This window comes from Babylonia areolata, chromosome 23, assembly GCF_041734735.1.
Source record: "Babylonia areolata isolate BAREFJ2019XMU chromosome 23, ASM4173473v1, whole genome shotgun sequence".
In the NCBI taxonomy this organism is placed as follows: domain Eukaryota; kingdom Metazoa; phylum Mollusca; class Gastropoda; order Neogastropoda; family Buccinidae; genus Babylonia; species Babylonia areolata.
In genome coordinates this window covers 32,837,528-32,854,935 of record NC_134898.1, presented here as the reverse complement: position 1 = coordinate 32,854,935, position 17,408 = coordinate 32,837,528, and the positions used below count along the sequence as shown (strand labels likewise).

Genomic DNA, 17,408 nt, shown 5'->3' with positions numbered 1-17,408 from the left:
CTGGTCAGTGAGACATCTGCTTAGCAGATGTGGTGTAGCGTATATGGATTTGTCCGAACGCAGTAACGCCTCCTTGAGTAACTGAACTGAACTGAATTCGCACCGTCTCAGTTGCCGCGACTGTTAGTTCCTTTCGCCATTCTTCCAAATGTTTGAATATGAACGTTAAATGAATAAAAAAAATAAAATAAAATAAGATAAAAACGAAACACAGAAAGCAAAACAAAAAAATAATGAAAATACAGATCCACTTCAGGAAAATAAGTGTTGGCTTCATATAATGTCGTTTACTGATTTACCGAATGCAACTATTGTCTCAACTGAAAGCCCGGGCCGCGGAAAATGAAGGGAAAAACGTACAGTACAATCAGTTAAAAGTTATACAGTGTATATACATGTAAATGAATATGAATAGCTGGCGATGTGGTTAATGTCTTCTTGTCTTGTTCGTTAGATGGACACGACAGGTGGTCAATGTAAAATGCGGTTTTTTTTTTTTTTTTTTTTTTTTTTTTTTTTGGGGGGGTTGTTGTTGTTTTTATTTCACTGTTGCTGATTTCCGGGCCCTTCTTCTTTTTCCTCCAATTCCTTTTCAGTTCATGCTGGTATCACGTTGTATAACGCATAGTGTCTTTAGCTTAATTGTAATGAAATGGAAACAATGAAGTACACCACCACCAACAACAAGAACACCAACAACCTCACTGAACGTGAACAACAACTTCAACTGACTGGGCATCAGTCCATAAATTAAACGTCAATAAAACCGATCTGCAAATGACAAAAGCGCTGTACACGTTGCATGATCAGTCAAACTGTGACAACAGCAAACAAGACTGAGAAGACAAAGAGATTTTATTGCACCAATGTTGAAAAAACAAAACAAAGGACATTGTTGTTGTCAACAGTATCGTTCATTCACTCATCACTGCGCATGCGCACCACTACATATTCCAGAGACTGGAACACTACATTCAATGAATGCATCGCAATGAAATAATGAAAATAAACTGAGCAAGGGGGTCTGAGGGTACCGGCGCTGGATTTCAGAAAATGATTACATAATTAGCTACATAAAATCAGATAAATATTTTTTTAATGTCAAGCATTTTGTACAATTAAACAATAAATGATAAAATTATTCTCTTTTTTTTTCATCAAAAAGTGCAAGAACAGCTGACAAAGTTGCAGGGTTAGCAAGACAAAACGGTAGGCTGACATGCAAATTAGCACCTGTGTTCTGTCTCTGTCTACGTATGTATGCACTGTATGTATGTATCATAGTCACTGAGTGGCGTCCGACCACCAGTGCCAAGTTCCACCGTATTCCCACACACATAATTATGTCTGACTCGTTAGCGCGCGCGTCTGTCTGTCTGTCTGTATGCGTACACTGTGTCTCGGATCCCGAATCTCTCTCTCTCTGGTCTCTAGGACTGGAAGTGAAGTTGCCAAAATCACTGTCGCTCTGTGTGTGTGTGTGTGTGTGTGTGTGTGTGTGTGTGTGTGTGTTCGTACGTGTGAGTGTGTGAGTAGAAGCCTTGAGAAGCATCCGAACGAACGATAGCGTGTTGGCCACACCACATCAGTCCGGAATGTTGTGACACGGGCACTGCGGGTGAAAAAAAATCGATTAGAAAAAAAGATATTGACCACACCGCACCACACACACACACACACACACACACACACACACAGGGAAAAAAAAACTTTCGCGATGTCACAAAACACCGTACACACCTCTCTTCCGTTCGGACAGAGTATAACTCCACACCTCCACACCACCACTGCCACTATCTGAACAGCGGAGAGTTCTGGTACGAATCGTACAACACTTGCTCATCCTCATAATGGTACACGCTGTTCATCGATGCCTGCGGCCGCCCAGCCGACGCAGCTACCACCCCAGCTGCCGAATGCTGCGGGTACATGTACCCGTACCCGTTCCCGTTCATGCTCTGATACTTGGAGTGCTTGGAACGCTGAACAGACGACGAGGATGACGAGGGAGGGTAGTAGGGAGCGGTCGAGGTAGCTTCCACCATGGTGGGCGTTGTTGTGTAGGAGTTGGTGACGGGGACAGCTCGGAAGCGGCAGTAGTAGGAGGTGCCGGGCCGCTTGTTGTAGACGGAGAGGAGGACCCCGCCCAGGCCCGTCAGGACGGAGGAGGAGAGGGTGAGGATGAAGGAGGGCCCGTAGCCCATGGCGGGAAAGTCCTGCAGGAACTGCGTGTTGTCGCCCACGTAGGCCATGCTGCCGATGAACAGGCTGAGACCTGCACGCACGCGGAAGGAGAAGGGGAGGGGTGGAGGGATGTGTGGGCAGGGGGTGGGGGAAAGGAGGGGTGGTGGGGGTGGGCGGGAATCGTGATTATCTAACTCACCATCAGATCAGATAAGATCAGGTCAGATCAATGCGTATGGTCAGGTCAGGTCAGTTAAGTTAGGTCAGCAAATAGTATAAGAGTGGTAACTCTCTCCATTCACAAGGTACACAACTTTCAAGTCAATGCTGCATATGCTACCGATTCAACTAGCACACAGGTAAATAAAAAGTACATTCGAACAAACCCAGACGCTCCCTCTTAAAACAAAATTTAAAAAATAATATAAAAAAAAAGAAGCGCCCGGTTTGTCCTGATACCGATCATATTGCGCACAGCAGCAATGACAGAAGAAATGTGCAAACTCATATCAGCTTTTATTCAAGACTGGCATCGCCTCTTTGATCCTGAAAAGCCACACAGAACACACGGACAGGTGAGGTCAGGTCATTTCAAGTCAGACCATGTCAAGTCAGGTCATTTCAAGTCAGGTCAGGTCAGGTCAAGTCAGGTCGGGTCGGGTCAGGTCAGGTGAAGTAACTGGCAAAGTAAACCAGTAAAGGTAAATGTTACAGCTGGTTACCTACGAACGATTACCTACAGCTGGGTTACTACATAAGAACAGGGTTATAAAGCGGGTTACCCAAGAGGACGGTCACAGCAAGTTACGTAAGAAAAAAAGGTTACAGCAGGCTATTTAATAGCACAGTTACAGAGGATTACACAACAGCAAGATTACATCGGGCTACCAAAGGTAAAGGTTACAGTGGAGGATTACCAAGAGCTTGGTAACAGCAGGGTTACCAAAAAAGCAAAATTGCGGTCAGTTACGTAAGACTGAATACGGTTACAACTGGGTACCCACAGTAAAGGCCACAGTCGGTTTCCCTAAAGCATATCTACATTGGTGAAGTTTACCAGGATGGTGTGTGTGTGGGGGGGGGGGGGGGAGGAGGAGGGGGGGGGGGGTAAGCTACTAGCAAGGTTGCAGCCGGTGCATCGCGTTTCGTCCACGCGCGTTTCGCCTACAGACTGTTTTCTCTTCTTTCCTTTTTTTCTTTTTTTTCTTTTTTTTACGCGCTCGTTTCGCCTACGCCTTGAGCCATGGCGGCCCTCATGAGGAGCCGGCTCTTTTTTTTTCGCGATGGCCATGCTTGTGCACCAGACTACAGTACTGTAAGTATCCAAATTATATTTTGATTGAGTATATCCGCCGATGGCATCAACACCAGTTAAAATGTGCCATTTTCTAAGTGCCGCGAATTGCATAATTACTAGAATGATTGCTGACCATGCGTCCAACATTTCCATCAGTCGTTTCACCGCCCGTTTACAACTTTAGGCATCTTTCGTCCTTTCCAGACATTCGTTTCGTCTGTGAATGGGTTGTGCTTTGGCGAAACGTGTGGCACTCGATACAGCTCAGTGGTGACCAGTGGCAGGCTACTAGTATCAATATCAGCATCAGTAGCTCAAGGAGGCGTCACTGCGTTCGGTCAAATCCATATACGCTACCCCACACCTGCCAAGCAGATGCCTGACCAGCAGCGTAACCCAACGCGCTTAGTCAGGCCTTGAGAAAAAAAAAGTAAAAATAAAAAAAAGAAAGAAAAAAAGTAAAAAATAAAATAAAATAAAATAACAACAACAAAAAACATAAAAAGACTACTACTAATAATAATAATATTTATAAGGCGCAAAATCTTGAAGAAGTCAACTCTAAGCTAAAAAAAATAAAAATAAAAATAAAAAAAAATAAAAATTTTTTTTTTAAAAGACAACAATGATGATAAATAAGCAAATAAATGTAAAACATGCAGACATACATTCACACACACACACACACACACACACACACACACACACACACACACATAACAGATATGCAACAAACACGCAGTTTCACAAATATGAAAACACAATCAAACACATAATACTTCAACTGCTACTTACACATTACCACTGTTGCTGATGCTGTAGGCTACTAAAGTGCTTGTTATCACTGTCGCTGGCACCCCTGCGCTATCGGGGGAACAAAATGCGCATGACGTCTAGCCGAAAACTAGGCCAAAGTGCGCAATTGCCAAACATGCTAAGTACGTATAGGTCTGTTCCAAACGGCGATATTCATTTGTCAGCGAAAGAGACAAAGATTGTTAAAGTGCTCCACACTGATTTAATCAGTAAAAAAAAAAAAAAAAATGCAAAACTTGTCTAAGTGCTTCTCCACAAGTAGTCCTTCAGCTTGCTGCATACCAGCAGACAGAGAGACAAACAGACAGAGACAGACAGACAGACAGACAGACACAGGGGAGGGAGGAGTAGGGAGACTGAGAAAGGGATGGAGAGAGAGAGAGAGACAGAGACAGAGACAGAGACAAACAGACAGACAGAGACAGAGGCAGAAACAGAAAAAAAAACAGAGACAGAGAGAAACAGAGAAAGAGAAAGGCAGACAAAAACTAACTTGAGACAGAGGCAGACAGACAGATAGACAGACAGAGCCAGAAATAGAGACACAAACACAGACAACAGACATACAGACAAGAGACAAACCACTGGCAAACAAAGACATAGAGACACTGAGAGACAGAAAGAGAAAGAAAGAGACAGACAGACAGACAGACTGACAGGCGGGTAGACAGACCGCAGAGGGAAGGAGAAAGGGAGCTATAAATTGTACCTCCTAGAAGAGCCAGCACCTCGGCGGCACAGCCATAGGACGGCACGGACAGACAGAAATTGCCACGGATCAGGGCGACACAGGAACACAGCAACAGCAGCAGCCCCAGGCAGCTCAGTGCCAGTGTCGCCAGGAAAGAGGCTGATCACATCAATCAGTCAATTCAATCAATCTATCGATCAATCAATCAATCGATCGATCGATCGATGAAATGCACACGTACACATACTGGCAGAGAGATGCAGAGACATAACAGACATACCCACAGACATACATACATACATACAGACAGGCAATCATACAGTGTACGAATATACATACATACATACATACACACCACACAAGCGTGCAAGAAGAAGAACAACAACAGCAACAACAATAATAACAAGAAGAAGAAGAAGAAGAAGAAGAAGAAGAAGAACAACAACAACAACAACAACAACAACAACAACAACAACAACAACAACAACAACAACAATAAGGAAAAGAGTAAGAACAATAAAAAGAACAAGAAAGTTCTAAATTACGTGTAAAAGGGTACTTCAGTGGGGAAGAAATGATTGTTCGCACTAAACCTGGAAAAAAATATACAACAAAAAAATAATAATAACAAAAATATAAAAGCGAAAGAGAAAGAGAGAGAGATTTTATAAACGGCATAGAGATCACTCATTTACATACACTTCTCAGTTCGTTTATATAATATCCCTTCACCCCCTTTCCTTCGTTTGCAATGACTGAACAAACGAACAAACAAACAGACCATACAAAAAAAGAGAGAATACCTTAGCTCTCAGTACGTATATCATATCATCATGGATGAAGCGAGAAACCTGCAAACCTGGCACTGGATTCTAAGACGATTTTATCACAGTGAAGAAACGAAAACTGAAGTGGTATGGGCACATCTCACGATCAGCAAGACATGTAAAGACAATCCTGAGACGCAGACAGAGAAAAGAGATGTACATATCCCAGCACTGATACTAGAGGTCTGAGACTGAGCGAAGCCCTTACAAAGACGAGGAACTACAGGGAGAAATGGAATGAAATGGTTACCAGGGTATCAGCAACGGCGCCCTTGCAATCTTTAAGAAGAATTTCTGAACAACAGACACTTTTCACAAAGCAATCAAACAAACAACCGGGCATTAAAACAGCTTCAGTTTCGATGATGACCCTGTATTCCGAGTCATGGTCTTGATTTTCAAGGTGTCAAAGCATGCGGTCCGATCCATATACACCGCACAACTGCTTAAAAAAAGTATTTACACACACACACACACACACACACACACACACACACACACACGGTGGCACAACACACACACACACACACACACACACACACACACACACCCGGTGGCAGACACACACACACACACACACACACACACACACACACACACTGACACAACACAACACAACACCGGCCGGCAACACACACACACACACACATACACACACACACATTATGCTGACCATCTTCAGTTCCGAACAGCTCTGAGTCGCACCCAGAGAAACCATTCTGGCAGTTGATGAACCACAGGTCATGGTACATCACTGCGCCCCCCTCCACCTCCTCCCGCAACCACCCAGGGGCGATCACCCCCCACGTCGCCATCACAACAGACAGCAAAAGCAAGACAACTCCAGCCTGGTATCCCCTGTGTCGCTGTGAAAACACTGGCATCGTTTCGATTCAAGTTTCAAAAGTTTGTGAACTCAACTGTTTTTTGTGGTTTTTTTTTAATTAAAGATTCCACTGAACGTTCTGACTGTTTCAACGGTAGCCGTGGATGATTTGATAATCAATGCCCACTAAATATCTCTCAGTTCAGGGCTAATGACCACTGATTTCATTTCTTCAACATTTTTTTTTGTATATATTCTCAGTTTCGGTAGGCAGTTTCGAAGAAATAATATAAAAACAACACAAGATTTATCATACAAAGAAACAGCGGAATTCTATTTTCAAATAAAAGCCAAGAAGAACGTGAAGTGTGGTGCCCGGCTTCGATTTAGTTCAGTCACGCAGACAATGAAAAGGAATTTTCCGGAACTTAAAACTTTGAAGTAACTGAATTAATCTTCTCAAGAAAAAAAAAAAGATGTTGGAACTTCCTCGATGTTCCAGTCAGTTCCTTTTCGACGGTAATCCTTAGGACTGATACCCATGGGTCTAACACGTCTGGATTTCTACGTCGCAGAAGTATGATTGATTCGAATGCTGGCTGGCGCTATTATTAGCCAACATGATGCAGCCAACACGCCGAACAATAGCGAATACATTGCAAGGACCAATCACGAAGCGTGTTGGAACGATATCTCACACACTTTTTTCCAGTAGCCTTTACGAAACGAGAGTGAAAAGGGCAAGAGTATTATCGCTGAAGATGCAGTGTGCGTTAAAAGTACACCTTTGATACGAATTCTCAAAGTGTGTCCAAAATTGTACGGGATGCATTGTTTCAAGTAGGTGGGTGGTGTTTTCACGTGACGGTGACTGTGACACAGTGTCAGTCATGTGGTGTCATGTGGCAGGTTATGGAAGGTGGACGATCAGATAGGCGGGTAAAGTGTGTCTCTTGTCACTGTAGGCAGGTGAAGTGTGTCAGGGCTGCTGTCTCTTTTGTTATCATCTCTGTGGGCTATCGGCTGTTGAGTCATCAACGTAGGAAGGGCATGGCCCTATTCAGCTGGAGTTGCTCTCTCACTCTATCTCTCTTTGTGAAGACCGTGATACTTTGAACAAGTATAAAAGTAATACTAAGTGTTTCACCCACTCACCTCTTTATCAGCACACACACACACACACACACACACACGTGTGTGTACATATGGTGTGTGACTGAGCAAGCAACTGTGTTGTACTCTGTGTATGTGCGTGTGTGCAGACATATGTAAAAAAAAAATATATATATATATTCTAAGGCCATTTTCGTTTATCTGCATTGTCTAATTCCACAAAGTTTTGTTTTGAATCATATTGAGCTCTACAGTTTGAGGATTGTGCTGAGGAAACGTTTCATTATAATTTTTATAACCAGCCTGGTTCGTCCATTCATGAATTGACTCATTCTCTGAATTATAGCGCTCACAATGCACTTTGCATACACACACTACAGCTCAAAGCAAAGACAGAAACAGGAACAAGCAAATTTGTTTTCTAGTAGCTTTATTATGTATGTCAAGGTATGCATATAATTTATAGCCAGTCAGAATTATCAACATCATGGGGTACTTTGGAACAGTATCAGGTCCAATGTACAAATCACTCATGTATCCACCATCCAGTCCCTGTCTCCAAACATCTGCACTCAGCTCAATACATAGCACAATACTTTCTCACAAACTCTTCCAGTGCATCAAACTATGTACATGATTCATTAATTAGACATTTCAGCCAGCACTGCTGTTCTTGAACTTCACATGACCCCCCCCCCCCACCCCCACCCCACCCCTTCGCCTCCCCCCATCCCCAACCCCTCAATCCTCCCCATATACACTTTTTACATTTGACAGAAATGAGTAAAACATTTACCTGGAATAACTGAAAAGAAAGTTGTTGTTTTTTTCTGTGTTAACAGCTGTATACAATGTTAAAAGAGAAACTAGGGCAGACATTTTTCAATCATCATTGTCGTGACTATGTTTACTCTCTTACCTTTCACTCTCACACACCTGCAAGTGCAAGCATATACACACACATCCACATACACACACATTCACGCATGTACCCGTGCACACACGCACGTACACTTTCAAATACAAAAGCGCAGGAAAATCATTCCGACTCCAAGCATGATAAGTCGAATTATGAACACACAACATACATTTATGTATTATGAGATTATAAATATTGATATTACAACTGAGAAGAAAATAGTTTTCAAGCTACTTGGCCCTTTATTCTGAAGGAAGCATTCTCTGATTTAATATTAAAAAAAATAATAATAAATAAAGGATTAAATAAAAAGAAGAAGAAAGAAATCTATTACCTATTGTACAAAAAGTTCTTGGTCTTAAGCAGAGTGGTCCCTATTCATGACATCAGACAGTGTAGTTTGTCTATTTTGTTTCTCCAGGAATCAGCTGAATCAAAGTATGATTTTGAAGTGACTAAATTATATATATATATATATATATATATACATATCCATACACACACACACACACACACACACGTGTGTGTGTGTTGTAATCATGTATTTGATGCCTGCTGCATGATACCTGATAGAACAGGCAGCATGCAGTCATGACTGTGGTGATGTGCATCAGCTGGATCACACGCTCTTGTGTATATGTTGACTGACAAGCATGTGCATCCATTAATTCTTCCAGCTGTGTTGTTAACAGACACTAAGCCCAATTCTGGACATGCATATGTGTTGACAGTAGAGGCTTCTTGCTGCCAATACTGACCCAGCAAAACAAAGGATGCTTTTGATTTTTGGACAAATGAAATCAAATCATGTTGCTTAGAACCCAGCTGAGCTCTAAGTGGGCACTTCACGGCTGGATTAGAAGACAACATGGTGAAGAATTTGAAAACTATAACTAAGTATCTTATAAAATGAAATCAAAAGCCTTGTAGCTTGAAAACTATTGTAATGGTACACGCAAATCACAGGAAGTTTGCAACCCTGTCAACCACACAGCCCCTACCAGAGTTTCTGAATACCTGTATTCGTGGGGCCGACTAGATGCACTGTCTGCATTGTTTGCACATGATACTGACTGGCAAACAGTCACTGTATCTTCACAACCATTCTTTTTTCTGTCACAACAGTTTTCTCTGTGTGAAATGTGGGCTGCTCTCCTCGGGGAGAGCATGTAGCCACAGTGCAGTAACACCCTTGTTTTTTCTTCTCCCCCCGCCCCCTCCCCTCTTCCCACCCCTCCCCTCACCCCTTCCATGCTCTTGAATTAGCCCTTTGACTGCTGCTGACCAGTATGCTCATAAGGGCTGAAAAATAAATCATCAGTGAAGGGCTAACACCGCATCGAAATACAATAGTTTACACGTCAGGGTGTTTGTCACCACTCAGTACTTTTGACTTCTTCCTCTTGGGACTGAGCAAAATCAACTGCACTTCAAAGTCAAGTCACACACTGAACTCATTTCACCATGGTTCAGCAGCAAATGGGTCAAGCACTAACACCAGCCAGCAAAGCCAGTTCAGGCCTGCAAGAATACCTGTTTTGAATTAATTCCTATAGAAAGCATGTATCCCCCTTTCACTGTTGGCTGTTGCTACAGCACTAGTAATCATCATTAATACCTGTTTTGAATTGTTTCCTATAGAAAGCATCTATCCCCCTTTCACCATTGCTTCAACACTAGTTATCACCAGTCAGTGTTGATACAGCATTGGTTGAATCAGACTGACCTTCACCACACTCTGCAGGAAATATTTTATCTCTCAGATAAACATTGCATGTAACTATCTCCATGGCTTTAATCAGCTTAATACATTGAATGGTTACAAACTGACGGTACAGGACGATGATGGGAGACTGGATCAAGTGAGTCTTAATAAACTACAGTCAGCTCATCACTATGTACATTACACATTAAAAAAAAAAAAAGAAAGAAAAAAAAAGCTAATGATGATATCCTTGTGAATACTCAGCAGGTTGGATTTTTTATTTGATTTCATTTTCCATCAGTTTTGAAACTAAATGCTCTAAATAAGTCATAAACCTTGTCAAATATCAATGCATGGAATTGTAGTACAATGAAGACATTCAGCCAAAGAAAGAAGAAACAAGCTGAAAGAAATGAATCGCATCTTGATCTATGACAATGTTAGCACGTCCAGCTACCAAACAGAAGATTCAAATGCTAATGATCTGGTTCATCAATGCAATCACCAACCACACACACGTCTGACATTGCTGCATATAATACAGCCAACCACACAGGGACAAATCAGGACTGCCTGACCAAATAAAAATTTCATTAAGTTGAACACAAAACTGTCACAACTAAAAAGAACAAACAAAAGACAACAACACAGTTCACAAATTATTATCTAGACCATTAAGCTCCTTAACACAAATAAGACTAGGCTGTTCTCGAACTTTATCACCTGCCACAGAGACACCAGTCCACTAATGACTTGAAAGAAGAAGACAAGGACAACCAAACAGCACAATGTTATCAAGCCGTTTACACAATGGACTGGTCAACTCTCACAGCCATTCTACGTCAGTGTATATTGTGAATCAATATTAACATGCCAGTGTGTCAATCCTGCACTCAAGGCATATGCATTTTGCCACCTTGACAAAGATCTGGTTCTGTACATCTTCATGCAGCTTTTCTCCTTGCTGCAGTAAATCTGGGACTATAAAAAAGTTAGTAAAAAAAATAATAATATTCAAAACCTTTTCAGAAATCTTATTATAGAAATATTTCATTTTCCTCGTCTCTAGTACAGATTTGTACTTAACCATACTCTTGTTTGTCTCAAGCACATTTTCTCCTTGTCGCAGTAAATCTGGAACACAAAGCTGGTAAACAAATATATTCAAAACCTTTTAAGAAATCTAATCATGGAAATATTTTATTTTCCTAATCACCAGTACACATTTGTACTTAACCATACACTTGCGCGCCGGCGCAAGCACACACACACACACACAGACTCACACACACACACTCTCCCCCAGCCCTATTATCCATCCTCCAGCCCCCTTCAGAATAAAACCAAAAAAACTTTCTAAACGCCCATAAACTTTACTGCAGTTCTCATTTCACAACCTCCATCCTGTTCTCTGAGAAGAGATGGAACCAGTGACCAAACATCCACAAACCAGAACTGTTCTGCATCATGGATTAAGGTAATGTAGCAAAGAGCACAGCCAATAAGAATGAAAGTAGCACTTTAATCCCTTGACTGATGCTGACAAGTACGCTCACCCACTGATAAAAGACTGTGCTTACAGGCAGAGCATTGGTCACAACCCTGACTTCAGACATCTCCCTCTTGGCATTGAAAACGTTACATTTGTTAAGAGAAATAAGTCATCAACAGAAGAAGCGGTAACTGCCTTTCCAAACTCTTGCCACACTGATTCTATTTCACCAAGGTTCAGCAGTCAAAGGATTAAATAGTCCCAGTTTTATCAGCCTGACCTGAAAGATGTTTCACAACTCGGCAGCTTCCCAGCTACCACAACAACACTGCGATCATTCACATCGTAATCATTCCTACTGCAGTCACTCACACTGCAGAATTATTCATACTGCAGAATGATGAACTGCAATCATTCATACTGCAGAATGATGAACTGCAATCATTCATACTGCAGAATGAAGAACTGCAATCATTCATATCACAGAAACATTCATACAATTAAATAATGAAAGGAAATTTTCTATCTAAAATTACGTTTGAATAACATACTTACCGTGACCCAACTAGTGCAGACTCCGGCAGGGGTCTGACATTCCTGTCCTGTGCAAACTATCCGCCCATGCGGAGCAGACGAAACTACGGCCGATAACCTCCCGGAAGTAGGTAACCTACCATTGAATGATGAACTGCAATCCATACTGCAGAATGATGAACTGCAATCCATACCACAGAATGATGAACCGCAATCGTTCATACCACAGAATCATTCATACCATTGGATGATGAACTGCAATCCATACTGCAGAATGATGAACCGCAATCATTCATACCACAGAATTATTCATACCATTGGATGATGAACTGTAATCCATACTGCAGAATGATGAACTGCAATCGTTCATTCCACAGAATCATTCATACCATAGAACGATAAACTGCAATCATTCATGATACAAAGAATGATGAACTGCAATCATTCATACCGCAAAATGATGAACTGCAATCATTCATACTGCAGTCACTTATACTGTGATCAAGTATAACGCAGAATGATGAACTGCATTCATTCATACCACAGAATGATGAACTGTAATCATTCACACAGCATTCACTCACACTGCAATCATTCATATTACAGAATGATGAACTGCAATCATTCAACACCCACCCAGGCTCTGCTTCTTCAAAAATATACAACAGATGCAATCATGCGGATGGATCAACAAACACACAGAAAATCCACACATACGAAGTCTGCGACGAAAAGTACCCAGATGCACGAAGAAAGTGGTGAACCCAGTTACTGCAGTGCCACAAAGAGGATAAAAAAAAAAAAAAATTTCTTCTGTGTATGAATCCAAAGTGGGTGCTGACAGACAAAAATATTTCCAGAGAAAAATTAATTTTTGTAACATAACACACAACCAGAACACAGGGTTATTACATAGGCTCAAATCTTTTGTACATGTAACTGTAAGCAAAAAATTAATAAATAAGTAAATAAATAACAAAAAGATGTCTCAGTCTAAACATAGACACAGCTGATCAATCAATGTAATTTTGAAAAGTAAACACACACACACACACACACACACACAGACACACACACACACACATAATATGGGATTACACAGACTCCCATTGTTTATACATGAGCAAAAAACAAAAAATAACAAAATTCAGTCTAAACATAGACACAGCTGATTAATCAATGTAATTTTGATAAGTAAACACACACACGCGCGCGTGCGCACACAGAGAAAAAGTTATTCTGTCTTGAGTATACACAAGAACTCGCTGATTCCCGCATACTCACACATACACAGACGCACGCTATACACAAAGTAACACACACAGGTACATTCAGAGGGCAGGGGGAGGCTGGGAGAGGGGGCAGGGGGGATCATTAAAAAGATCACATAGCAGACTGCTCAGTCATTTGGTCATGAACTAATTAGTCAGATGTGTGTGGGGAGATGAAAAAAGCAGTCTGAGTTCAGTGACTGAGATGGGTAGCACAAAGAAATGAAGAGCACAACTCTGTAAAAACTGAGGTTTTACCCAGAGAAAACGGAAACACGGCCACCACCATGTGCTGTTCATAAGTAGAAACATTAGTTTTCTGACGATGATTAACCTTGAGATCTCAGCAAGAGCCAAGTTTTCAACACACATTACGAAAGGATTGTAGGCATCAGCCCATCTTTTCCAGCTCCGGAAAATCACCTCCCTCCCAGCCATCGCCCACTGCTCTCCTCCCTCTTGGTGATCCAAGTTTTGATACTGCATCAACAGAAAGCCGGACAGACAGAGAAAGAGGGAGAAACAGATTGACAGACAGGCATATGGAGACCGAAAAAAAGAGCCAGAGAAACACACAGAGAGAAGGAGAGACAGAGAGAAGCAAACAGAGACAGACATAGAGACAGAGTGAAAGAGAGAGAGAGAAACAGACAGAAAGACATACATAGAGAGAGGGAAAAAGTTCAAGAGATACTAATAGAAAGAGAATACAAAACAGAATGGAAAACGGGAAAAAAAATGGCACCAGAGTAATGGCTGTGTGTGTGTGTGTGTGTGTGTGTGTGTGTGTGCACTAGCGAGGGAGAGGGTGTCAAGACCAACCACACTGAACCACCTTATCTATCACAGACTTTGCTGACCAGTCAACCCACTTCAAACATCCATATGCGTAATCTAAAAATAAAAGTTATATTTAAAAAAAAGAAGTCACTCCCTTCAAAATCCATTCAAAGACTATCTAAGAAACAGTGCTCACTCCCACGTCTCCTACCTATCTCCATGTAATGATCATTATAATACCTCTTTAAAAAAAGAAAAGAAAAGAAAGTTAAAAACCAATGGCAGTACCTATCAAATTTCCACCACAAAGAGATTAACAAACATGCCCTCAGTCATGTTACAAAAAGGAGTTAAGTTTGGGCACTTTCATTCCTGCAGCGCATTCCCGTACCCTTTCACACACTTCCTCCTTGGACCAACAATGTTTCCAACAATCCCTGCTGCTGAAGCCAACGTCCGCAGCAGGTCTTCAAAATCCTGATGCCTATAACAAGAAACAGTCTCAACCCAAACACAGCACAAGGATTTTCTTATTGTAATGGTATCTTCATCAAAGTTAAACACTGCACAAACTGTGCAGAAAAAAACATACACACTTTTTGCCATGTACAATGCAAAAAGACAAAAACTCGCTCCGTCAGGCACTATGCAAAAAAGCATACACTTTCTGTCAAGTCACAATGTCTATTTTTGAAGACATAAAGTGGGAGCGGATGGGGGGGATGCATGCAAAAAAACAAAATCAAACCAGGACAGTCTCATTCTTAACCTATCAAATATCAACATTCTTCTTTTTCACCCTCGTACCTGTTCTGCATAGAACATTTTTTCAAAAAACCATTCTGTGCGCACACAACCCTGAACACAAGTCATGTCCTCACTCAAACCATATCCCCCTTTTCTGCACTTTTATCAGAAGAAACAGTGACAACCCAGCACATTAAAAAAAAACACAAAAGCACTCATGCAGCCTCTTTCAACCCCCCCTGCTCATGATTCTGACAACCCACACCCAGGATCCCCCCATGTACCCAAATCACACCATCCAGACTGGACAACCCCCTTGGTGCTCATCAACGCCAGTGGAAAACTCCCAGCTCCCGGGTCACAACGCCTCACACCCCCAACCAGCCAAGCCATTCGCCGTCAAACCACACGTCAGTGTTTGTAGCGGTAGTTTGCCGTAGCAGCAGAGTCCGTGGTGTCTGTCAAGATTTCGATACTGCTATCATCAGGACTGCTAGGGTTGGTGCCGTTGCTGATGGCGCTGACACCGTTGGGGGCAGGGCCAGGGCCTGGGAAGGGGCTAGGTTCTCGCGTCGCAGGGGTTCCCGCAGCCGACGACCCGGAGGACTCTGGGGATGGGGGCTGGAGGCCCAGGATCTCCTTGACGGCTGGAGGCAGCTTCTTGTACTGCTTCATCTGCAGGAAGATCCCCTCTGCCTTCTTCAACATCTCCTCCATGGGGATCGTCAGGCTGATGTCGTTGATGTGCTGTGAAAGGGCAAACATGGAACGTCCAAGGAATCAAGCAGGAAACATGGAACGTCCTCCCTATCTCCTTAACTGAACTTTGTGATGATCAGACCACAATATTTCCTCAACTGGATTTTGCAACGATCAGACCACAATATTTCACACACACATACACACACCCCACCAACTTTTTTTCTTTCTTTTTTTTTTGTTACAATCCAAAAGATCAGTTTTTTTCTTTTCCTGAAGCAGCTGAAAATTCTTTCTGCGTTACTACAATCTGAGTTACTCTGAACCAAAACATAAATGTGCAACTCACCTTGAGGATTTCAGTGAAGCCGAACTTGTTCTCTATCAAGGTGCTCTTCTCAGTGTCCAGAATGGCCAGGGAAAAGATCAGGTGGAAGTTCTGGCAGGGCAGGTCTGTCCACAACACCTGTCGCCATTCAAAGCATACATGCACTGTGTCATAGTACTGTACTGTATTGTATTATTCTTTTGTCTCCCCTGGGAGAGTGCGTTGCTACACTCAGAGCACAACCTTTTTTGTTCTGCCTGCAGTTTTATTTGTTTTTCTATTGAAGCGGATTTTTCTACAGAATTTTGCCAGGGACAACCCCTTTTATGTGCACTAAATTCATGCTGCACATGGGACCTCCATTTATTGTCTCATCCGACTGACTAGGGTCCACATCACCATTCAACGTCTGGTGGAGGGAAAGAAAATACTGGCAACTGTGCAATTTGAACCAGTGCACTCAAATTCTCTCGTTTCCTAAGCGGACGCGTTGCCACCAGGTCAACTCTATTAATGTTTTGTAAGTGTAGGTCAGACATATGCTTAAAATTTCAAAGCAGATATGGTGTAGTGTGTATGAATTAGACTGCAAGCTTTCACACACCTTAAAAGAGAAACTGTCTTTAACTGTTTTTATGAACATCATGGGATTTCGTTTGCTACAGACAGACAGACACAACCAACAAGCAGCAGTATCTCACTTCCTGATGTCTTTCCGAGATCAGAACATCAACAATCCATTACCATCTGTCCAACAGCTAACTTAAATTAATCTTACCACAGACAGTACCCACTGACAAAAGCAAATATACTGGCAGTTCAGTTTTAATTCTCTCCATACAACAGACATGAAATAGGCAACAGTGCTACGCTTTACCACTGCTGACACCATTGAAACGTTACTGCGGGAGGGTTCAAACATTGAAGAGGTGGATGAAGAGAATAAATACCACATTTCTTACAACAGAAGGTATAGGCTGGACATTCAGACACCCACTGGACATCAGGTGGGGGTCTCTGTGGGGACCGGGGAGAAAGGAGAAGAAGAGAAGAAAAACTGACCGTCCTCATTGAGTTAATGTTAAGTCAGAGGTCAGGGTTCCCACACATGCTTTTTCCAGGCCAGACTGAAAATTTTCCATACTGAACACAAAGCCCGAATGAATACAAAAATGTGTT

General features: G+C 42.1%; 2 protein-coding genes across 2 annotated transcripts in view; both read right to left on the bottom strand.

The window, feature by feature from the left end:
- Positions 1 to 837: 837 nt before the first annotated feature.
- Positions 838 to 7,445, bottom strand: LOC143297830 (uncharacterized). Its single transcript, XM_076610343.1, has 3 exons — positions 6,489 to 7,445; positions 5,007 to 5,147; positions 838 to 2,275 (listed from the first exon to the last, which is right to left on the bottom strand). The coding sequence occupies exons 1-3, from the start codon at positions 6,697 to 6,699 to the stop codon at positions 1,794 to 1,796; spliced, it is 834 nt and encodes a 277-aa protein (XP_076466458.1). The 5' UTR covers positions 6,700 to 7,445; the 3' UTR covers positions 838 to 1,793.
- A 722-nt stretch (positions 7,446 to 8,167) lies between these two features.
- Positions 8,168 to 17,408, bottom strand: part of LOC143298362 (TBC1 domain family member 15-like) — a 29,638-nt gene continuing 20,397 nt past the window's right edge. The window contains exons 14-15 of the mRNA XM_076611260.1: positions 16,251 to 16,367; positions 8,168 to 15,949 (exon numbers count right to left, since the gene is read on the bottom strand). Of these exons, the coding sequence (XP_076467375.1) occupies positions 15,614 to 15,949; positions 16,251 to 16,367 (453 nt within the window). The 3' untranslated portion in view covers positions 8,168 to 15,613. The remainder of the gene's footprint in view (positions 15,950 to 16,250; positions 16,368 to 17,408) is intronic.